Here is a 24,706-nt window from a genome sequence, read left to right on the forward strand (position 1 = left end):
TCCTCCTTTGTTATACTCCCCAGTCACACTAAAGATCTTAGGACATGCTATGCTTTTGACTACCTCTGGGCTTCTGGACATGCTGTACTTTCTGCAGGGTATTCCATCCTCTCCCTTCTCATTACAGTAAGTCTCTCTTCAGGATAGAGCCCAGCCATCCATCCTCTGGAAAGCTTCCCTTAACCATCTCACCCTCTGCCATCCATCCCTGTTATGGATTTATGTTCCTCTTCTGAGATTCCATGATGCCCTAAGTTTCCCTCTCACAAAAGCATATCCAAGTACAATTGTGATCAGTTAAAATAACAGATAGAGTATTTCCCATGAGCCAGGAATTGTGCTGACTTACATGCATTACCCATTTAATCCCTGTGACCACCTTGCAGTGAATACAATGCTTACCCCATTTCATAAAAGAGCAAGCTGAGTTCTAAGAAGTAGTTAGCATACCAGTGGTGAAACTGACACACAAACCTACATGTTGAATGAATGGAATTGAAGTGGGGATGGAGCCTGCAGCTAGTCTAACCTCTCCCTCTTCTTGCAGAAGCCAACTGGGGAAGTGCGCAGCCCTGACGTGATGTGCTCAGCCAGTGGGGACATTCCATTCCAAAGGAGGTCGGTGTGACACGTCCGGGAAGCCACCATCGGGAAGACCGCCACAGGGTTGGCAGAAGGGGTGACAGCCGCATTCTCCTGTGCCTACCACGTAACCAAAAAATGAAGGAGAACTACTGTTTACAAGCCGCCCTGGTGTGCCTGGGCATGCTGTGCCACAGCCAGGCCTTTGCCATGGAGCGGCGGAGCCACCTGCGGCCCTCCTTCCACGGGCACCATGAGAAGGGCAAGGAGGGGCAGGTGCTACAGCGCTCCAAGAGGGGCTGGGTCTGGAACCAGTTCTTCGTGATAGAGGAATATACCGGGCCTGACCCCGTGCTCGTGGGTAGGGTAAGGCTGCTTTCATTCAATGTGTATTCATCTCTCTCCACCACTGGAATAGTGGTTCATGGCCAAAAAAATAAAAGTCGAAGAGGTAACTCACTAATGGTCTACCATCAGTATAAACCACAAATCATTGTGCATATATCTTTCCAGCCTTTTTTTTTTTTCAATTCATAAACTTGTCCACGTGGAGGACTTATCTGTTTTCCACTACTTAATGTTACACCATAAAACTCCATTTTTAATGACTGCTTAATAGTCTACTGTATGAAAATGACCATAATTTATTTAACCATTGTCCAAATGAGGGCATTTCCCTGACCACACCCTAACCCCAACTTGGACATCTCTCCATTGTCTTCTTACAACCCTCCGTACTATATTTATCATAACTTTTTTTTTTTTATTATACCTATTTTTTGTCTGTCACCCTCGCTAGACTCCAAGCTAGTCTCTATCAGAGACAGTGTTTTCTTTGTGTCCCCAGGTCCTGGTACTAAGCCAGGTTTTGAAGAGATGAATGAATGTGTGTTATAAGGATGGGTGTTTTTGTTTTTGTGTTTTTTTTCCCTTTGCCTTAGGGATGGTAAAATCCGGTGGGATGGCTTCAGGTTCTTAGCACTACTTAGATTCTGAATTGTGTGTGTATCACCTCCAAAAAAGTGGAAATGTAGAAAGACAGTCCAAAATTTGTTTGAAAAACTAACTTCCCACTTCTATTTGGGGTAGAACATGTAAGAATCTTTAAGATAATAGTGACATTAGTTACAAGGATATACGTGTTTATATGCATAAGAAATGAAACCCTACTATTTGCAGGTGCAGTGCTAGGCAGATGTAAATTAGATTAACACAGTCCCTGGCTTCAAAGAGTTCAGAGCATAGGGGGAAAAGGGACACTTACTTATGCAATTAAAAAAAAGAAAAAATGAAAAAAACTAAAACGAGAGCTAGGATAATGAATTCAATACAAGTGACTACAGATTTACATGGCAATGTTTGGAAGAAATGAGGGAGGTTTCATGGAGACCATGATAATAACTTGTGACCTGAAAAACGAGCAAGGTTAATTCAGTAAAAGGGAAAAGGGGCAAGAGTAGATTTGAGGAGTGCTTATTTCTGAGTAACATGGATTCCAACAAAGTTATCTTACTTGTTCCTTAACATGAGAACTGCACTCCGTATTTACATAATTGACATACTTGAAGGAGGCTCATGTCATAGTCTCAATAATATTGTTTAGGGTTGGGAACATGTCTTCTCGAAAAGATGTACCAAAGGGATTTCATTCATTTATACCCAAAATGGAAAGATGTGGAAGTAGACTTGGGAAATGGAAACACAGGGAAATAGTTGGCACATAGAATTCCCTAAGTAGAGGAGGCGGGCTGTGTGCCCAGAGAGGAAGAAAAGACTTCAGCCATGGCAGGGGCTGTGTAGCTTGAACAACGTGGACAGCTGTGTGGGAGTCGTTCTGAGGAAATAAAATCTTCTGCCTTGGGGACCTTCTCAGTGGGGAACAGTGTGCGTGTCAGGGTGGGAGGTCACATAAGAGACAGGACCTGGAGAGCTGTTGTAGCATCTCTGTGAAGCAAGCAGTTGTTATGCTGACTAAAGGGGAATATAGGAAAAGCGGGGGGGGGGGGGGGCAGGAAGGAGAAACCTAGCATCATTTGTAATATGTGATCTTCAAAAGCAAAGCCCATGAGAGTGAATCAGATTTTAGGTTGGATGAGATAAAAAAGAAAGTGGTTGGATCCTGTGAATCTTCCTTTTGAAATAGTGCCGAGAGCTAGTTCCCTGTAAAAGGAGAAATACATAGATGACTTTTTTCCGAACAACATTGCATTTGATTTTCAAGGTTGGATGTTTTAAGATGCCTTGAAAAAGTTGAATTTGGTAAACCATAGACTTTCCGATTTCTTTTAGGGAATACAGTCTGTGTCATGGTGCCCTGTGCAGAGAGGGAGGTCATCAGTCCTCAGAGTTAGTAAATGCACTTCAGCGGCTGGATCCCTTCATAGCACTGAGTGATTTCCCAAAACGTTTTTTTGTGTGTGTGGAACCTAGCAAATATCATTGTCTACTGTATAGATCATCTTTGATGGTGAGAGAAAAAAGAAATTTAGATTCAATTCTCAAATCCAAAAAAAATGAAAATAAAACCCACAAGGAGTATGTTTTGTAAAATTTTCATTTATTTGGCTGGTCATGAAATATATCTGTTTAATTCTCAAGAAACTTGCCAAATACTGCCCTTGTGGCCTTCATTGAGGAAACTTATATAGAAATTGGGACAATTCTATCTATTGTAGGCCATCAAATAACTTCATATTTCACTCACAAACCGCCTTATTCTTAAGAAATGTGTTAGCCATAAATTCATGACAACACAAAGCTTGTTATGAATAGCAAATTCTGAAGAAAAATATGCTTTCCTTTTTTCCCTGAGGAACACTGTGGACTAAAACCAACACGATATTTGTAATTTGTACCTGAAGATATCCCGTGAGCTGAAATATTTGGTGTTTTACTGAAGCACTACAAATCAATTAGATATCTTCTGGGAAATTGAAACAATACAAAAATTTTGAAAAGCAACATATGCAATCTTGCTTTGTGAATCTGAGCAAGCTTTCTAGACCTCGGTTTCAAAATAGCAATTAAAATTACATTAATAATAATACTATTAAAATGGAATTTTCAGTATCGATGTTATTAATATTAAATGACAATAATAATAATAATAATTATTTTAAATGCCATTTAAATAAAGTTTTTTAGTTTATAATGGATTTTCCTTAACATAGTAGATAAGGCTTTTTCTCTACTTTGCTACTCTTGGAGCCCATGAAAACAGTAGAAATAGTGCTTATCTTTTCTCAAAAATGGTATAATGATGATGGTGGAACTCATATTAAAATGATAGTTGCAGAATTTAAGGTTGAATAAGGGTGTATGAGCTTATAGCTACAGGAAAATCAGATGTGGTCTTTGGGTAGTTCTATGTTACCAAACACAGAGCAGAGTCGGGGCAGAAAGATACAGGAATGGTATTTAAGAGACTTGGATGATTTATTGATTCTGACAAATATGGATTTGGGCCAATACCATATTGTCTCTAGGCCTTGTCAAGGAAGGGAAAAACTCAAGGATACTTAAGGTCCTTTCTAGGATCTAAGGGATTACATATATATCAACCCATCCCACCCACTTCATTCTTTATGGTGAGATTGGGTGTTTCCCCCAGGCAGGTCACATCTCCAGTCCTCACACTCTGGATGCCACACAGCGCCTCTTCTGGAGAGGTTTGATCAGTTGACAATTGAATTGTTTAGTTACAAAAGCCTGGAAACATCCTACCTGTCCTTAGGAAAAGGACTGCTAAAAGAAATGATTACAACATCTGCAGGATAAGGTAGATTTATTTGTACAAATGTGAAAGAGCCACCTGAATTTATTGTTATAGGAAAATGGCGAGCTGAAGAGTAATGTGTGCACTATGGCACTTTAGTGTGTAAGAATAAACTAGGACTCATATGTATCAGTATCGAGATTCTTGCGTGTGCATAGGATAGAATATCTCATAGAGACTTCACAAGGAACTGGTAACGATGGTGGTCTCTGAGTGGGGAAAACAAAGGAATGGGAGTCAGAACTGAAAGGAAGACTTGCTTATTGCATACATGTTTGCTTGTATTTTTTTTAAAAAATCATATATATATTTCAAAATAACTATTACCATCCATGCATATGTGTATGTATTTTGTGTGTATGTGTTTACCAGGGTACTTCACAAAGTTTGCAGAAAAATAGAATTGAAAGATAATATGAATCTGTGAACTTTTTGAAGCACCTCATATATGGGGATGGGGGGGAGGAAAAGCATGGATCTTAGAAGTAAAAAAAAAAAAGATGTTTAAACCCTGGCTTCACTGTTTCCCAGCTGCGTGACCTTGGCCAAGGCAATGACCTTCTCTAAGATTCTATTTCTTCAGTTGTAAAGTGGAGGTGAGAACATCTCCCTCTGTGTGTGTGTGTGAGAGAGAAGTGTATTATAACAAACAGCTTGAGAGTCTCAATCTCTCCTTGACATCCCTCATGGAATTACAAATCTTGATTTCTCTTTTCCTAGCTTCATTCCGATATTGACTCTGGTGATGGGAACATTAAATACATTCTCTCAGGTGAAGGAGCCGGAACCATTTTTGTGATTGATGACAAGTCAGGGAACATTCATGCCACCAAGACATTGGACCGAGAGGAGAGAGCCCAGTACACGCTAATGGCTCAGGCAGTGGACAGAGACACTAATCGGCCACTGGAGCCGCCGTCGGAATTCATCGTCAAGGTCCAGGACATTAATGACAACCCTCCGGAGTTCCTGCATGAGACCTATCATGCCAACGTGCCTGAGAGGTCCAATGTGGGTGCGTAGAGTGGGGGAGGCCTGCTCCATCTCCAGGCCTGGCATCTCTGCGGGTGGGAGGGCTGACACCTGTTCTCCCAAATCAGGACGTAGAACTTATGCTGTATCTTCTTTGGCAAAATAAGTAATGAAAACGATTTCATTTGTGTAGCTGAACTTCAAATATTTAAAATAGACTTGAGGTTTTGAAATCTAAACTTATAATATATGAGGAAGAGAGGAAAAGTGGGAGGAACAGGAATCTGGGTATTTCTGGCCTTTGTGCTTGTCAGCTGTATGACTTAATCTGTTCTCTTAGTCTCAGTTTCCTTCTCTGTAAAATGGGAATAACAATGTCTTATAGAATTATATATGCATCCAGTCACTAGGGCATATTGATGTTTAATAAGTAATAGTAAGTAGTAATATGCATTGCATGTAGGTACCATGCTAATCAATGATTTACATGAACTATTTCACTTAATTGCTGCAGTCATTAATCTTTGCAATGAAGGAGGTCCAATTTGCCATATTTTACAAATTCTAAATCCAAGCTAGAAACAGGTTAACTAATTTATATAGGGTCATCTGAGCTATTAAGTGGATCTGGAACGCACATTTAACCAAAACATTATGTCACTATCTATTAATTCAGAAGTCGGTATGTCTTTTCAACCTGCTTGAAGATACACTGCATTGCTAAAGGCTAATTTTCTGAAGGATTTCTTCCAATAGCCACCTTCTCCTGGCAATAACTTTGTTTGGCTTTGTAGAGTGCACATAGTTGTGGTTTTTTGAGAAAAATGCCTTATATTAAGAAAGTTTTGTCTTTCAGACAGTGAGCAGAACTATTGTGATCAGGCAGTGAATCTTGTTAGAGAAGTCAGAGGTTTCGAGCTCAAATGAATTTAAGGATATCAGGGATAAACTGCCCTTTTTACAGATGAGAAAATCAAGCACCAAATAGGAATCCATCTACTCAGGAAAGTTAGACGTGATCCTAGTACCCAAAGATTTTATCACGGTGCATATAGAGCCTCTTATGCTAGAAAATACTGTCCTCCTCCTCCTCCAGGTAAAGTCAAGCTCTTCTCATACTTTCTAAATAGAGGCTGAGCCGTTTTCCACTTTGTTCTTTTCCCTTTCCTCTGCCCAGTCCTTTAGTCTCTCAGTATTCCTGTGCAAATTTTAATGAGACACAACAAACATCAAATAAACCTATAAATAGGGATCAGCAGCGTCAGGAACTGAGTGGTGGGTGTGGAGGAGTGGGTGGGAAGGTCAGTCATTAGAAAGGATAATCCGGGGGGAATTTGCATTGCTCTCAGCTTTGGGGGCTGGTCGATGTTTAAGAATAACACTAATTAGAAAAAAACGAGCTTTGCTTTTACATCATGTGAAGATCACTGACAACCCTGTAAATTGAAGTGTAGTCAGAGGCTGGGTTAACGGGCTCCCTTGCCTCCCACGTATGAACCTTGCGCTTCTGCTGAAAATGTCATGGAAAGAACTTGGGTTTTGTTGCGTGCGTGATTGGGGTTAGACTCCAGACTCTGGCAATAACCAACTTTGTGAAATGAACTTTACAAAACTTCATGCCTTTCACATCCAATTTCTCAAATGTACAGTGGATGTAAGAAATGTCCAGTAGAGGGATGCTGACAGAACCCATGGAATGTGCCCCAAACAATAACCGGCACAGAGAAATTCAGTAATTGCCATTTTTTTCCTTCCAGCTCTTTCTCCCCACTCTGAAACCCGACATGCCATGCCCCAGATTCTTGTTACTTGTGACCTGTAAGAAACAAAGATTTTTTTTTTTTTTTTTTTTTTTTGGAAAAACAGAACCCCATCTTTTTTTAATTTCCTGATTTCCCTTCATTCTGATCCATGAATGTTTGCCTTAGATCTCACTGATGTCTAGTAGTGGTTTCTGTTATATGGCTACCAGACCGTTAGGGGTGGGAAGTTGCAAATTTTCATGCCGGTAGGAAACAACATTCTGCATAATATTTATAGCCATAAATTAATTAAAATGTAATATTAGCAGCAATTTTATTACATGCAAATCAACAATAAAACAATGTATTTATTGCTCTGCTACAGATGGAAGATTGCACTCTGTCTTTTCATAAAAAAAACAGTTCATCATTAATTATCATTCATTGTACTCTTTGGGAAGATTTTTATTTAATTATTTGATATACTGAGCATTTCAACTGCATGGGTCTGAGAATGTTTTTGCAATAATTTTCATATTATTATTTTAACTACCAAGTATAGCAGGATGTACTATGAATATAGAAAGTTTATTTTTAAACTGAGAATTTAAAAAAGAAGGAAGGAAGGAAGATTGTTTTGCATCTCAACTGCAAGAAAATGAGAAAATGGTGAATAATTGTGGGGCTCTCCTCAGGATTTAATTTAAAAATGAGGCTTTGTAAACGAGAATACAATTTGAAAAGCTGAGGGGATGTTGCTAATTAATTTATTCCACTTTTAAGGAACATCGGTCATCCAGGTGACAGCCTCAGATGCAGATGACCCCACCTATGGAAATAGCGCCAAGTTAGTGTACAGTATCCTCGAAGGACAACCCTACTTTTCAGTGGAAGCACAGACAGGTACTATGGAATGTCTCCATGATTTGTGACACATTGTGAATAAGGAGTCCAGGCCAGCTCACTAAACCTATTTGATTCTCAGTTTTCTGAAATATAAAAAAAGACCACCTTTCAGGGTTAGTGTGATGATTAGATACCACACATGTGCCTGGCATATAGTTAGCATCCAATGAAACATTTGTTATTGTTTCTGAACATAATTTGCAATGTCACAGGAACAAATCTAATCTTAAAATTCAACTTTAATGTCAGAATGATCTTGAACTGTGGATTCCAATGAAGACAATGTAGAACTTGGAGCCTGGTATAAAAACTGGCAGCTTTCAAACCGTGCTTTGAAAACTGCTGTGCAGGGTTGGGAGTGTTAGAGGTGGGAGTTAGTATTCAAGTATGTTTAGGAGGCAGCACATCCCCAGTCTCTTCTGACGTGCTGATAGATTCCCAATGGACAGAAGGAAGGTTTTGCAAATTTCATATAAAAATCAAAGAGCAAACCAAAAAAGTGAATAAATATAACCACCAAAACCCAAACTAAAATGTTTAATTTCATTGATAAATATTTGACTCTCAACTAGAATAAATACTAAAATCCTACGAAACTGCTAGTCCACAATATTATTTCAAAGACCCTTTCTTTTTTCACAGTATATCCCATATTTCTGAAAGATGTTTGTAAATAATCTTCACTTATTGTTACAGTTAAAATTTATCAAATATGTGTGTGCACTTGTGTATATGTGTATACGTAGTCTACCAAATAGCTATATTGCTCATTTACTTGATATAATTTCCACTTACTGGTGTATTCATTTATTTGCAGCCACCTTGCTTCATAACACAACTTATGGAGTTACTTGCTATTATTTCATCAAAGGCATTTGCCATTAGTCCTTCCGGGTTAACCAAAGATAAATGCAGGATTTCATCTAGAATTTTGAGATGTTAAAAATTGCAGCCTTCTTTGCCTCAGGGACTTATGGTTAGGAACCACCAATTTAAACCTACCAAATTAAATTATTTAACGATAAGGACATGAGGCCCAGTGAGTTCCAGGGTGTTGCTCAGCAACATACAAACATCAGGGAGTAAGGGAGCAATAAAGACTAAGGCTTCCACAGTGCTCTCTTTATTTTTCTCATATAAGCGTTACCATATCTACAGAAAGAAAAAGTTTCCACCTGTTCCCTAGAGATTTAAGTGAGCATGAGTTAAGGGAGATGCAAATCATCTGCCAGTGCCCAGGGATCATTTAGAATTTGATCATTAAGTTACCACTGCTGTCAATGATAGGTTACAGAAGACAGTATTTGTATAAGCATCATGTATGTTTTTAACCCATTTGGTTCACTTTTTGAAAATTAACATTAATATTTTAATGTGTTGCATGAAATAAATGCCTCCTATTTTAAATTTCATATGGGCCATAGAAATGTTTCTAAGAATTGCACGTAGGAAACTTTCGAAAGATTCTGCTGAAAGTCTGAAAATAAGGGTTTGTTCATGGATATCCATCAAACGGGCACTCAAATATTTCAATCTGTAGGATATTTATACCTGAAAAGAGTGAGATTATTACTTGCATGTGCAATGAAACATATAAATCAAAAATTAATGTTATATTAGTAATTTTTACGATTTGCTTAAAAAGACATGCTTCAGGTATGGTTGCTTTGTGTTATAATTATCATGTTGAAATGATTCTGCTTAGAGGACATTGAGTGTTTTATTCATCTTTGCTTCACCAGTGCCTAGAACTTTTTTATTGCTCTAATGTTGTTATCAATGAATGGCTGTGATGTTTCCTGCTCTCCTGTCCAGGTATCATCAGAACAGCCCTTCCCAACATGGACAGGGAAGCCAAGGAGGAGTACCACGTGGTGATCCAGGCCAAGGACATGGGTGGACACATGGGCGGACTCTCAGGGACAACCAAAGTGATGATCACACTGACTGATGTCAATGACAACCCACCAAAGTTTCCACAGAGTAAGTAGATGGGCTTGGCTTTCGCTTTTCAATGGTGCCACAGCCAGCTGTCTGTCTTCTCTGACCCATTCCTGCTTTACTCAGCTTTAAAAAAGAAAAATCTAGAAAACTGGAGGCTCTTTATATCATTTTTGCAAACAACAAAAGAAGATGACAACAACAACAACAAAACTTAGGTGGAATAGAGGTTGTGGGAAAAAGAGGAGACATAGAAAATTCTGTGACCTAGGGGCTGGCCAGTTAGCTCAGCTGGTAGAGAGTGGCCTTGTAACACCAAGGTCAAGGATTTGGTTCTCTGTACTGACCAGGTACCAAAAAAGAATTTCTGTATCCCCGGAAACAGAAAATCTGTTTGCTCATTACTTTACTGGGTACTAGTGATGCAATCTAGTAATTAATTAAGCTTTCCCTGTCTCAGTGTCCTCATTTATAACCTGGATATAACAGTGCCTGTATCAGGTATCATTTACATGTAACAAATTGCCCAAAACCTTAGTGGTTTGAGACAGTAATAATCATTTATTTCTGTCATAAGTCTTCAATTTGGGCAAGGGTTGGAAGGGACAACTTGTCTGTTCCCCACAGCACCAGCCGGGCACAGCTCTACTGGGGCTGGAAGACCCACTTCCAAGATTGCTCACTCACATGGCTGGTGAGTTCATGTTGAATGTTGGTTCCTTTCCATCTGAGCCTCTCTGTGGCTTGGTTCTGAAAGCAGGAGACCCAGGGGCACCAGGCAAAAACAGTGTTACCTTTTGTAAAGTAGCTTCCAAAGCTGCATAGCATCATTACCATTATAGTCTTAAGGCTGCCCAAATTTAAGTGGAGCTCATGTAGACCGCATCTTGCGATGGAAGCACTGTCAAAGTCATCGTGAGGGAAAAGCATGTGGGATGGGAGATATTATTTGGGACATTTTTGGAAAATGCAGTCTTCCACAATACCTAAGTAATTGGATTACTATTAGGACTAAATGAGCTAGTGTAAAATCTTAGAATGACACCTGACATAAGTTGCCAACAAATGTTAGCCATTGTTATGTGGGGGATTATGGTCATTCCACAAAATTTATAGGATTGCTGAGGGAATTAAAAGAAAATGATTTTGAAAGGTTGTTATTAATAACTATAATAAAAACTATCATCACTTAATGAATAGTCACTACTATTGTAAATTTCTACAAGAGCCTACAATTTACAGATAAGACTGGCTTCCAGGGAAAGTACAATAAGTTGCCCTGGAAATGTGGCAAAGCCAGAATTTGAACACAAATCTGTTTGTGCATGTATAGGTACGGTATGATCATAATGATGCTTGTGCTTCTAGTGCATAAAGGGTTCACTGTGAAAGTGTCTTTCTCATTGGAACCTGTGAATTTATTACTAGAGAAATGACACTTTTTACAAATGAGAGAACAAGGCCCCATCAAGATTCCATGGTTACTCAAAGGAATCTAAAGACAATAATCTACATGGGGTAAACATTGAGATAGAAGATGACAAGGCAATTATCAGTTCTCATAGGGTCCCAGAAAAGATGAGGAAAGACTACTTCGCATGGTCAGGCACAAGGTTCAGCATCCTTAGTAAGCTTAAGGCTCGTGTAACATTCTAGAAGTTGCATGCTCCGTTATCCACTCTGTAAAACTGTGTGGTGTGCTAGAAGAAAAATGCAATGCAGGATTATTAGCAGGCAGCCCTTAATGTCCCTGGTCACAGACCATCCTATGAAGAAGTTACATTACTACTGCACTAGTTATACAAGCTTCACCACCATGAACTTGAATGAGATTTGAAGAAATTAACTTATGACATATTATTTTAAACCTTTGTATAAATCAGTAATTATCTACAAAGAAATACTCCCACCTCCCACTTGTCCTCTAATATGGAGGGCTTGGTGAGATTTAGGTGAATATGAGACCACACCAAAAGTATTCAAAGCCAAATAATATAGATACATATAGACAGAGTACTGGAACTGATAAGTCTATAAAAGGGAAACTAAAACATAAAGAGGTTAAGTAACTCACCCAAGACCACTTAGCTTGGAAGTGGTAGAGGAAATTCCAACCCTTGCTTCTCTATACTGTGTCTTGAACAGAGTATTTTTTAAATGTAAAAATGCAAATAAGATAATATCAAATCTCCCTCCCCTGCTAAAAACCTTCCAGTGGCTTACCCGAATTTAAACAAAACCCATAGTCTTTTCCATCTCCTACAATGCCTTTTTTTTAGGGCCCCTACCTACCTCCATACGCTTACCTCTCACCAGGTGGCTCCAGCCACACTTGTGCTCATGCTGTTCTGCATGTATTCGGGACATTCCCACCTTGGGGTTTTTACCATTTGCTATTACCTGGGCCCGTCATTTTTATCCCCCAGGTATTCACACAACTGTCTTGCTCAGTCCCTTTGAGAAGTTCAGATGCCTTTTCTAAAGTATGTCTTCCCCAACCACCATACTCAAAATCGATCTCTCTCTCCTTCTCACCCACACATATTTAACACAAGCATATGCATGCACTTATTAACAAACACACACAAATACACATCTCACACATTCATATGCACACTCACACTCATGCACAACATACTCAGATACACTTGATCACTCGCTCACACATTCACACAAATGCAATCACTCACACTCAATCATACGCTTACACACACGACCACCCACTCACTCTCTTATGACCCTCTACCTCTTACCCTGCTTTATTTTTCTGCTTCCCAGTAATGACATCAGAGTATATATACATTTTTGTTCTTTCTCTTTAGTGTGCCTCATTAAGAAAGGAACTGTTTTGCTTACTACTAAGTCTCCAGGGGCTAGGACAGTGCCTGGCATGCATTAGGTTTCCAATAAATATTAAATAAATATTTATGGAAGGGTCATCCAGTGGGAAGCTTTCCAGAGGAGGTAAGGGCTTGGCCAAGCGGCAAAGGATGGGAAGTAAGAGAGTCAAATAGAGTTAGAAGGTGCATGACCTTGAAAGATAAACTTTGCTTTTGATTTTAAAATAAATATAGAGTTGTTGAAGGCTTTTAGACAGAGAAGGGTTTTTTCTTCTGGGCACTTGGCAGTGCCGTAAGTGAGCCTTGGAATTAACTCAGGGACCATCCTAAAGACATGAAAAGAAGTCTTAGCTATTTAAATGTGTGGAAACATGTGTGGTTCTTCATCATTTCCTGATGGGAAATATTTCTAAGCATTGTTTTTCTTCCTCACATGTGGCAGGTGACCCCTCCATTTCACCTTGGACCCCAATACTGTTTTATCATTCCTTATAGAACACATTCTTTTGACAAGCAGGCCATCCGGGATCTTCCAACCATCCATTCACTTCTTTCATGTTTTCAATCAATAGAAAGTTCCATTTCAAACCCTTTGAGAAATTTATTGGGATTCAATGAAATCTAAAGTCTCACAGCTGCCAAATAAAAAGGAAAATAAAAATAGATATCTTCTTTTTCTAGGCGTATACCAGATGTCTGTGTCTGAAGCAGCCGTGCCCGGGGAGGAAGTAGGACGAGTGAAGGCTAAAGACCCGGACATTGGAGAGAATGGCTTAGTCACATACAATATTGTTGACGGAGATGGCATGGAATTGTTTGAAATCACAACGGACTATGAAACTCAGGAGGGCGTGGTGAAGCTAAAAAAGGTAAGTTAGGGCGAGGAGTCAGATATGTCCATAGTGTGGCCTGCCCTGCCAAGACAACACTGCAAGAAACAGGGAGTTGAAGGTTTAGAAATGAGAATACGGACAACTGGGGGCTGACCTGACTTTGCAGTCCAGCACTCTGGGCTCTGGGGAGATAGTAGAACTGTATTCTATTCTGTTACTGCAGAGGGAGCTGACAAAAGAGGCCAATGAGGCCTGAGATTGCTGGCTCGTTCTTGTGTGTTTTGGCACAGTTGCACGGAAGGAACGACAATTAGATAAATCTAGGTATTGCAGAAGCAGCCCTAAGCATGTGTGAGGTTCTGCCTTTACCTCTGTCAAACTGAGTCTATTAATATAGCCTGTTCAGAACTTTTTCTATTTCAAACATTCAAGGCTCACTGCCTTCCTGAAACATGTGTGAAACTTGAACCAATCCTCTACTTGCTTTTTTCTCTCAAAATTGAACCTTGAGAAGGAAAAATAATGGACTTTTCCTCACAGTCAGTGAGGCTGGCATTAAAAACATGTCCCTGGGTTAATTCATTACGAAGAAGAGTTTTTTTATTTTTTTCTTTTCTTTTCTTTTCTTTTTAAATCTAACATTTACACAATACTAACCATTAGCCAGACATAGCTGAGCCTCTTACAAACATCTTTTATTTATCACAAAAATATCATATAAAGTAAATAGTATTATCCCAATGGGCAATGATACCTCAACTTAATTTTGAGGAGACAGGGGCTCAGATATTAAGCGGTTTGACCCAGCTCATGATTCATGGCATGGAATTCAAACCTAGATTATTTTGTAACAATTTCCCTCTCAAGACAATCTGGAAACAGCTGGACAGGAAAGCCTTTATAAAGGAGAGCCAAATAAGATTCATTTTCAAGTGAAGAAACAGTTACAGTATATTCTAAAATGGTTCCTCCCCCTACACCCAATTTACCACTTGAGAAATCAACACCTCTCCATCATCAAAGTGAATGAAGCATTAAATCTGAATTGGATGATGGGATTACCTTGGTTTTAATCAAGCATTCATTTTCAACTTGATTTTGTAGCATGAATATTAAGCTCCTTGGTGTGATGGAAAAGATTGGATTGTAACACTGATAAGAAATTAATTTGAAGAGTCAATAAAGGGGCTAGTAGCTCAAGAGGGGGAGGACCGATCCTGGGAGGAATCTTTCAGTACAGGGAGAGGAGAAGCTGATCTTTCACAACATTTAAAAGTGTGTTGAGTTTGGAGAAAATATTATGGGCACAGAACAAAGAGAAGTCCTGGAGTGACTCTGTCATAAAAGAATAAAGAAAATATAGGATATGGAAATTGGGGTGAACTTCGCATAGTTGGGAAAGTCTACACTAGTGAAGATGAATGATGGGATTGAGGAAATCTAATTATCAGCCACAGGGGCTGGGGTAGTCATTCCTTCTGGTTTTGCCTCTGGAAAAGTAGCTGTGTGAGTTGTGTGTAGACTAGAGCTGTCAGCTTCCTTTGTTAATTAGTATTACTATCCCTCCTGCTTGACACTGACATATGAATGTTGACATCAGCATTTCCTGCCTCTCATCCTTTGCTGTTTGAGTAATTGAGTAGTTGGTTACACTAAGGTTGTCACCTGTTCTCAATGTATTCAGGGCATATACACACACTGTGTCTCTAAAATCTTAAAAGATTTAAATCACCCCAATGGAAATCACACGTTGCAAATGAGCTCTATGCATATGATTAATTTGCACATTTTCTCCCAATTCAGTGTGTTTATTCCAGGCAAAAGAGTAATCTTCTATAAAGCATTGACGTTTAGGTTTAAAACAATATAAGATGTTATTTCATTAGTAATAGAACATTTGCTTAAATTTCTAACACAACGTTCCAAATATCCACCAGGAAAAAAAAAAATCAGATTTGAATTTAACAGAGTAAAAACATGAATCCTTAATACCATTGAAGGGTATGGAGAGATCATGGAAATATTTCCTTATTTTAAAAATATTTTTAATACAGCACTTTCATGTATTTCTTAATTTATTCACCCATTTTCCCATAGTTACTGATTTACCATTTGTTATGCAGGCCTTTTGCCAGAGGCTGGAAATCTAAAGTTGAAGAGATAGTGTCCTGGCCACAGGGAGATCACAATTTAATGGTATAGTTCAGTGAAAAGACAATTAAAATGGAGTTTTTTAGCCTTGACAGTGCTGGCATTTCAAGAATGATAATTCTTTGGCGTAGGGGCTGTTCTGTGCATTGTAGGTTGTTTGGTATCATCCCAGGTTTCTCCTCTCTGGAGGTCAGTAGCATGCACTCCGTCCCAACCCAGCAGTAGTGATAATGAAAAACAGCTCTAGACATTTCCTGATGTTTCCGGGATGACTGGAAGCAGAATCACTCCCCAGCTGAAAACCAACTGCAATACAGTGTAATAAGACCTATGAATATGGGTCATGAATGACTTCTTTGGGGGGGTCAACTATTGATCTGAGTCTTAAAAGATAATAGAAATTTGCTGGATTGATAAGGGAAAAAAAAGGCAGAAAAAGTGAGTTCATGAAGGACTCGCATCAGTGAAAACAGGACACGCTTAAGAAACTGCATTATTAAGAAACATTCAGTCTTGAGTCTTGAGATAGATACAGTTGGACCAGTTGAAAAACTGTGATTGGAATTCAAGGGAGACATGACAAAGAACTAAAGAAGGCAGAAGTTGTGGTGAGATGTTAGTGGAGGAGAAGAATTCACGAAATAATTAGTAGGTGGTGTCATTCATCTATTGAATGGTTTAGAAAACAACAGATATTTCTTGAGTTCTGACTCTGTGTTCGAGTTCCACGGTGAAGAAGAGGAAAGGAACCTACCCTTGCAGTACTTAGATATTCCCTATGTGGTTAGTTGAAGAAGAACCAGTGTAAAATAAAAATGAGTCTTTTAGGTGGCTTGGTAGAGGTGGGGAGGAAAATCCAGTCTGTTCGCTGCAACACGCTTCATCAAGTAGGAATCCCATCTAATGCAGCAAAATCCCAGCACAGTTTCTGAGCTATTTATTTCCAACCAAATAAACTCCTTGTAAAGCAGTGTGAGAGCAGCATTATAAGACAGTTAGAATAATCCCCATTTTAATAAAACGATTTTTATATCTGATTTTTTCTTTATCTTCTCTGTCCACATGTATATAGATCTGAATACATAACATTTAACACGGTGGCAATCATAGGGTGATCTGATTTGTTAACTTAATGTCACATCATAAACTTTTACATGCTGTTATATAATATACATCAACATTTTTAATGAGTACATAACACCCCATCCTATTGATGGACCATTATTTCCTTAATAAAATCTCACAGTTGGATTTGGTGTTTTGTGTGTATGTTTCCTCAGATTAGATATAACTCTCTATTACATCTAACAAATAAGTATCACACACTTTTGAATATTGTTTGTTTTCGTTTTCTGTTGAATTAATCCCTTGGGGAGAATTTCCAGAGGTGGGATTAGTAAACTAGGGGGTATTAAGGTTTTTATGGCTTATGCAACATGTTGCCTCATTTAGCTTTATTTCAGTTACTCATAACATGGATATAAATGTTCACACGGTAAACTACTTCAGAGCCTTTCTGGAAAGGGGAAGGAAATAAATCGCAGGTAAATGCTTAGCTCTGCTCCTCATTCAGTCAAAATGAGGGATGCATATGATCACCTGGTGCAGTCGTTCCCAGGAACCGGGGAGGCAAAGATCAGCAAAGACCAACAAGACTTAGTAGACTTCTTTGGGATGTTCTAGATCGAGCAGTGGGAGGGAAATGAAGGGCTGCAGAAAGGCAGTAAGGGACCACACAAATCTGCCTGCAGTTGTTGAAGAGGACTTCACACACCAATGGGGCTTGTGCTGACTACCAGAAGACTTAGTTGAATCTCACCAAACTTGGAAAGAACATTCTAAACAAACCTTTGCAAAGACCTGGGGAGCCTAGGCTGGGATGTGAAATGCATCCATAAGACTAAAGCATGACTCTCCTATTCTCCACATCACAGAGCTTGCCCTTGAGAACATGGCTCTGGGTCCTTAGGCATATGCCCAAACCAAGTTCAAAAGGCTCTGCTCTGGAGGCATCAACAGACTGAGATTAGACGATTTCACCTTTTCTGGTTACAAATCACTTGGTCTCAGAACTTTTGTGTTCCAGTTTCCAATTCTGTCTAATAAATGCAGATATTTTGGGGATTTTTGGGAGGTTGCAGCAATTTCATATCTTCAGCCTTTAAATGTCATTCCTTTCCGCTGCTCAGTACCCAGCCAAGGATAAGGAACTGCTGAGTCCCAGGTGGGTAGAAAGATGGGGAGATGATTTAGACTTAGGAAAAGAGTTCCCTGACTCTGGGGAGATGGAGGTAGGAAAATGATAGAAAAAGAGTCAAAGATGTTGAATATGTTTAACCTTCCTGAAACTGGGATCATCCTTGGTTTAGAGTTCTGTGGAATTAGGTCAGGACTAAGCTCTGTGATTATGTTCTCATTCAAAATAAGTGTTTGCCAGGCAAATGATGACAGCATGGCAGGCAGATGCTTGCCTTAAAAGATCAAACTCTCTCCAAACATTTGGTAGTTCAGCATCATCCAGAGTGCTAATTAGGAAGCTGTTCCCTAAGCATCAGGGCTTGTTTCTCTGCTACGATGCTGCTTTTCACCCTTTGCAGACTGATTCACTGCATATCCTCTCATTTAGACTTAGGAAGTGTTTATCAGTTTCCCTGTAACTGCAGCCATTCAAATGCTCGTCCTCATTTTTTTTTTCCTTTCATATCTGTGTAAAAATCTGTACTACTTGTAGTGTAAAATCTCTACTGCTCATAATTGTTTTTTTTCTTTAAATGGACCATTTTTCGATATATATGCATTCATTTAGAAAGAGAACATTATCCTCATTGTCCTATGACTTACCATAAGTAGATGGTAACCTAAAAATGGATGCAATCAAAACAAAACGTCGTCAATACATTCTGGTCATAGTCTCTCATAAGGGAGATCGGGAAGCACAGCATATATGTTAAAAATTAGTTCTATTCTGATATGTTCTCCTTAGTGTGTTCAGGATCCAAAGAATTGAAAAAAGAATAATGATGTTGATAAGTAAGTTAATGTCATTTAACAACCCCACCTCCCAAAGTTACCCATAAACCACGTTAAGTCATCTTATGGGCCACTGTTGGTGAGGATCCCAGACTGAGAAGCCAAAATGATCAGAAACTTAAAAAAAAATAAGGCTGTCAGTATGGTTAAGCTAGATGTGTGTGTGCAGCAGGGGTGAGGGGTGGGGTGAGGTGGGCAGCAGTCATTAAACAAGACACTCCTGTGTTCTTTGGCTGAAATTCAGTAGGTGTATATATTACCAAGATTCCGAATGCTTTACAGAATGGGCTACATTTATTTTTGGAGTGTTTTAGTTCTCTTTCTTAGGTGATTTTTAGTGACTCATATCGGCAACCTTAGTGTTGCTGTATAGAATGAGGTTCATCTTAGACGATATGGTCTTTCAGTGTTTGTCATGCTCCTAGAACCCATTAAGCACATTCCAAGTTTCAGCAATTGATTTGTCTGATTTTCTGACCAAATGGCTCAGGTAATTGGATATTGAATAGACACTGATTTTCCTTCTTTGCGGAACTATTCACTTTGCCTATAAAACAATCAGGTCCTTCTCTTTCATTATTCTCTCAAAGAATTGGTTTTCAATCTTCTCTTCATTCTTGCCAGCCTGTAGATTTTGAAACCAAAAGAGCATATAGCTTGAAGGTAGAAGCAGCCAATGTGCACATCGACCCGAAGTTCATCAGCAACGGACCTTTCAAGGACACTGTGACGGTCAAGATTGCAATAGAAGATGCTGATGAACCCCCCATGTTCTTGGCCCCAAGTTACATCCATGAGGTCCAAGAAAATGCAGCTGCTGGCACTGTGGTTGGGAGAGTGCATGCCAAAGACCCTGATGCTGCCAACAGCCCGATAAGGTACAAACAGATTTATTTTAAGAGCCTGGATGGGGATCTTTAGAGGCAAGAGGTTCTGAGAAAGCCCTGCGGGAAACACATCCTTCAATTTCAGAAAGGGTCCAAGTTTATCAGGTTCAATGGAATGTAAACAAGATTAAGATTTAGAGGACACGAGCTCCACTTCAGCTCTGCTACTAACTTTTTAGATAGCTTTGTTCGAACTATGTAATTTCTCTCTGGAGCCGATTTTGCAGTATCTACTGGGTAAAATAACCCTGAGCTGGGCCCATCTGCCTCAGGGAACTGTGGTGAAGTATAAATAATGATTGTGAAATCATTATAGTAATTACAATTGATTGAACACCTTCCTGAGCTCTAGTTACTCTCCTAGATGTGTTAGATATATGATCTAATTTATCCTCCTAATTTTTTTGTAATATGAATTGTTCTCTTTTGAACTGAGAGAAAATTGGAACTCTGTGTGAGATTTGCCCAGAATGACACAGCTGGTGATCAGGAGGCTGGGAAAGCAAGCTCTGTCTCACTGCTGCTGAGCACTTTGGAAAGGTTGTGAAGAGCTAAACAAATTTAGGGTGTTTTTATTGTGATGAATGTATCTTCATGACTTAGAAAAGTGATGCAGGACCCTGCTTCCCTACTGCTGTCCCCAGCCAGAGTTAATGACTGATGAGGCTGAGGATAAAGACAGAAGGGTAATGGAAATGAGTGTGGGAAGTGGCTTGAATCACAGATACAAGACATTGATACTGTGGAAATTTATAGTTGCCTGAAACCTGTCCAGGACCAGATTCTGGCAGGCATTTATTTTTCCCTGGCCTCTCCCCTAATTCCTTTCTTGCCTGGGTTCCTTCATCTGCCTCCTCATGGTCTACCTGCCTCTGGTCTCTCACCTGTCATCAATCCTGTAGGCACATTGATCCTTATAAAACACACATCCAAACATCACATCATCCCTCAGTTGACAAACAATAAAAAAAAGCAATGATCGAATTTTTCCCCATTGCCTATCCCCTCCTGAATGATCTAAACTCTTTTATTTAAAAAAATATAAGGATTGTCTCCGAACTCCTCCACCTCAATCCCATTCTCTGCAGCACTCCAGCCCTCTCCTAATCCCTGTCTTTTACGTGTTCTTTCTTCTGGGTGGAACTCTCTACCTTTCCAACTCGCTACATTGTACTCACTTTCTCCATCCCACTTAGGTGTCATCTCCTCCAGGAGTTCTTGCAGGGCTCTCTAGAGATGGTCAGGTGTCCTTCCCACGGGCTTCCACCTCAGATCACCCACCAGGCTACATCACAGTGACACCTTACATTGTGTGTAGTCATCACTAGATGGCAGACTCAAAGAGGGCTTAGGGACTGTCTAGTTCAGAGGTCGACTAACTATAGCCCACAGGCCAAAGCCAGCCACCGTCTGCTTCATTCTGTCTTTCTTTTTTATTGAGAAAAAAATTTACATATTGTAAAGCACAAGTTTTGGCCTTCAAGTGTAATTCATCAGTGTTTAGTTTAGTTTTAGTATATTTTACAATTTTGTTTAGCCATAACCACTGTCTAATTCCAGACATTTTCATTACCCTAACAAGAAACTCCATATCTCTTAACAGTCTCTATCTCTCTCTCTCTGTTTTGTTTTTTTTTTTTTTGGCAGCTGGCTGGCCTGTCATTCTTCATTCCTCATTTCCCCCAACCCCCAGTGAACTCTAATCTATTTTGTCTCTACACATTTGCCTAATCTGCACATTTCATATAAATGGAATAAGACATAAGTGGCCTTATATGACAGGGCTTTTTTTCACTTAGCATATTTTTGAAGTTCATCCATGTTGTAGAATATATCAGTATTTGGTTTCTTTTTATTGCTAAATGACATTCCATTATATAGGTATACCATATTTTGTTTATCCATTTATCAGTTGAACGAACATTTGGTTTTTTTTCACTTCGGGCTATCATAGATAATGCTGCTATGAATATCCTTGCACAAGGTTTTGTGCAAACCTATGTTTTCCTCTTTCTTGGGTATATACATAGGAGTGGAATTGCTGAGGTATGCAGTAACTCTGTGTTTAACTTTCTGAGGAACTGCCAAACCATTTTCCACAGTGCTGTACCATTGTACATTCCCACCAACAGTGTATGAGGGTTCCAGTTCCTCCCACAGTCTCATCAACACTTGCTGTTGCTTGTGTTTTTTGATGATAGGTATCCTAGCGGGTGTAAAATGATAATGCCACTCTGGTTTTGATATGTATTTCCCTAACAACTAGTGATGTTGACCATCTTTCAATAGGCTTATGAGCCATTTGTATATATTCCTGGGAGAAATGTCTATTCAAATCCTTTGCCCATTTTGTAATTGGGTGATCTTTGTGTTGTTGAGTTCTAACAGTACTTTATATGTTCTGGATGCTAGGGCCTTATCAAATATATGACTCACAAATATTTTTTTCTCATTCCATGGGTTGTCTTTTCACTGTCTTGATCATGTCCTTTGAAGCACTAAAGTTTTAAATTTTGATGAATTCCAATTTATTTATTTTTTCCACTGGTTACTTCTACTTTTAGGTGTCATATTTAAGAAATCATTGCCTAATCTAAGGTCATAAATATCTATGCCTATATATTTTTAAGAAGTTTTATGGTTTTAGCTCTTTTATTTAGGTCTTTGATCTACTTTGAGCTAATTTTTATACATATTGTGAGGAAGGGACCCAAATTTGTTATTTTGCGTGTGGATACCCAATTGTCCCAGCATCATTTGTTGAAAAGACTATTCTTTTCCAATTGAATGTTCTTGGCACCCATGTTAAACACTGATCATAGATGTATGAGTTTATTTCTGGACTCTCAATTCCATTCCATTGATCTATATGCCTACCCATATGACAGCACCACATAGCTTGCAATAAGTTTTGAAGTCAGGAACTGTGAGTTCTTCAACTTTATTCTCATCATCTATTTTGTAAACAAAGTTTTATTGGAAGACAGTCATGCCATTGTCTTGCATATAATCTATGGCTGCTTGCATGCTTCGATGGCAGTGCTGAGTAGCTGTGACAGAGACCCTACGTCCTGCACCACTTAAACTATCGTCTAGCTGGCACTTTATGGAACATGTTTGCTGACCCCTGTTCTAGCTTATCACTGCATGTTTCCACTAACAGAATGCCCAGCCCATAGTGGTTGTCTAATAAATATTTACTTAATGGCTAAATAAAATTGCACCCACATTGGCTAGAGATTCAAGCTCACAATTTTTGAGTGTAAAAAGTATGAAGCATGATAGAGGTGATGACATCTTATTCAGACAATTATTCAACAAACATTATTGGCCACACACTGAGAGCTCCCAATTACCTTGGAAGGCAGATACCTATAAAAAGCAAACAGATCAGAGTATGAGAAAAAATTACCATGGACGATGGAGTTTGTCCATTTATATCAAAGAAAATGGAGGCACAGCAGAAGGAATTTCCAATTATAAATGTTGCTCAATTGTCTTTGGATCTTTGTACATTATCCCTTCTGGAGAAAGAGAGAAAATATCCATCTTCTTAGACCCAGACAACTTGTTGATCCAATTTATTTAGGTTAATCCTCATAGATACCTTTTGAAGCTGTGATTGCTGTAGGATATAATAAATAGAAATACTGAGGCCCAGAGGGGTTATGTGATTTCCCTAAAGTCACATGGCTAGTCAGTGTTAGAGATTGGATTTTAGCTAAGATCTGCCTTGAATCCATTTTGAGCTTTTTACTTTAACCCAGCAGCCACTAATGGAAAGATTTCCCGAGAAGGTTTGATTACCGTGTTCTCTCTGTGCAGGGAGATATATTACATAATGACAGGAGACCCTTGCAATACCTTTAAACTACTTATAAATGTCCGTGTGTGAATTTTAAAGGAGTTATTTCTGACCTAGAATATTGAGGTGCATTAGCAACTTTTTAAAAGAGCAGTGACGTAAAAATACATGGAACAACCACTCATTTCCTCTGCGCCTCATCGTCTCCACAGAACCACATCTGCAATTGGTTATTAGGGTCATATTTTCAATGGTAGCTGTTCTGTGCATGTAGGCAATCTCCATGTCTATAATTATCCAAAGATGCTTAATACCACACTTGAACCAACCCCCTTCCCTGACACATGGGTCTGTTCTTAGAATTGCTAGACAGATAATGAAAGAACATTCAAAGATTTTTATTGAATGGGCCTGTTACCCTCACTACCTTATTTCCTGATTCCTTCTCCTTAACTTTAAGGGAATTTGTGTCCTTGGACATAAAGGTAAGGCCTTATAGAGTCACACAAAATCTTAGCTGCTTGGACATTTTGCAGATCTTTTTTCTCAGACTCTGTAGCATTAAACACATTTTTTTTTCTTTTTTTTTCTTTTTTTTTTTTTTACCATTTTCTCCCTGAAATATTCTCTCCCCTTAGCTTCCTTGGCACTAACCTCTTCATGCCTCAGATAACACCATACCTGATGTCTTCTCCAGTCTTTGATCCCTGTCCAGGCACTGGAGGCTCCCTAAGGCTCAGCTTTTTGTCTTTGGCCTTCATCTCTCTATGCCCACTCACCTGCAGAGCTTTGACCCATGCCATGATTGAATTGAGCTTATGCTCCAGATTCTCTACCTCTAGGCAGATCTTTCTCCCTGATTCTAATTCTGTGTTTATTATACTGTCTGCTCCACATTTTCACCCATTTGCTCTTTCTTTCACAGGCTCACTCATCATTTAAATCAAATTTCTGAGCTCATTCTTATTGTGACACACCTAAAAAAGAAAAGAAAAAGAAAGAAAGTAAGAAAGTAAGCTGACTTTATCCCTGACTCCATGAAACCCGCAATAGAGTGGAGTCTTTGCTCTCTGAGAATTGTGGCATATCCCTAGTTGAATTTCAACCTCTCCTTCCTGTTAATTGACTTTCATTTTCTGTCTCCCAATAGCTACCTTTCTCAGACACTCAGGTGAGAAACTATCTAGGACCCTCCCAGCCTCCCTCAGATATCCAGATACCCACTGAGTTCTCCTGATACTT

The 24,706-nt window shown here is 39.1% G+C and overlaps 1 protein-coding gene across 3 annotated transcripts in view; it reads left to right on the forward strand.

Annotated features, from left to right (window-relative positions):
- The first annotated feature begins 720 nt into the window (after positions 1 to 720).
- CDH11 (cadherin 11) overlaps positions 721 to 24,706 on the forward strand; it is a 50,884-nt gene continuing 26,898 nt past the window's right edge. The window contains exons 1-6 of one of the 3 annotated variants that reach the window (XM_063109721.1): positions 721 to 948; positions 5,078 to 5,372; positions 7,855 to 7,974; positions 9,793 to 9,960; positions 13,440 to 13,627; positions 19,397 to 19,650. In XM_063109721.1, coding sequence (XP_062965791.1) covers positions 721 to 948; positions 5,078 to 5,372; positions 7,855 to 7,974; positions 9,793 to 9,960; positions 13,440 to 13,627; positions 19,397 to 19,650 — 1,253 coding nt within the window. Of the gene's footprint in view, positions 949 to 5,077; positions 5,373 to 7,854; positions 7,975 to 9,792; positions 9,961 to 13,439; positions 13,628 to 19,396; positions 19,651 to 24,706 lie in introns of those variants that run through there. The other 2 variants (XM_063109722.1, XM_063109723.1) reach the window with 2 other exon arrangements.

Source organism: Cynocephalus volans, chromosome 10 (genome assembly GCF_027409185.1).
Source record: "Cynocephalus volans isolate mCynVol1 chromosome 10, mCynVol1.pri, whole genome shotgun sequence".
Lineage (NCBI taxonomy): Eukaryota > Metazoa > Chordata > Mammalia > Dermoptera > Cynocephalidae > Cynocephalus > Cynocephalus volans.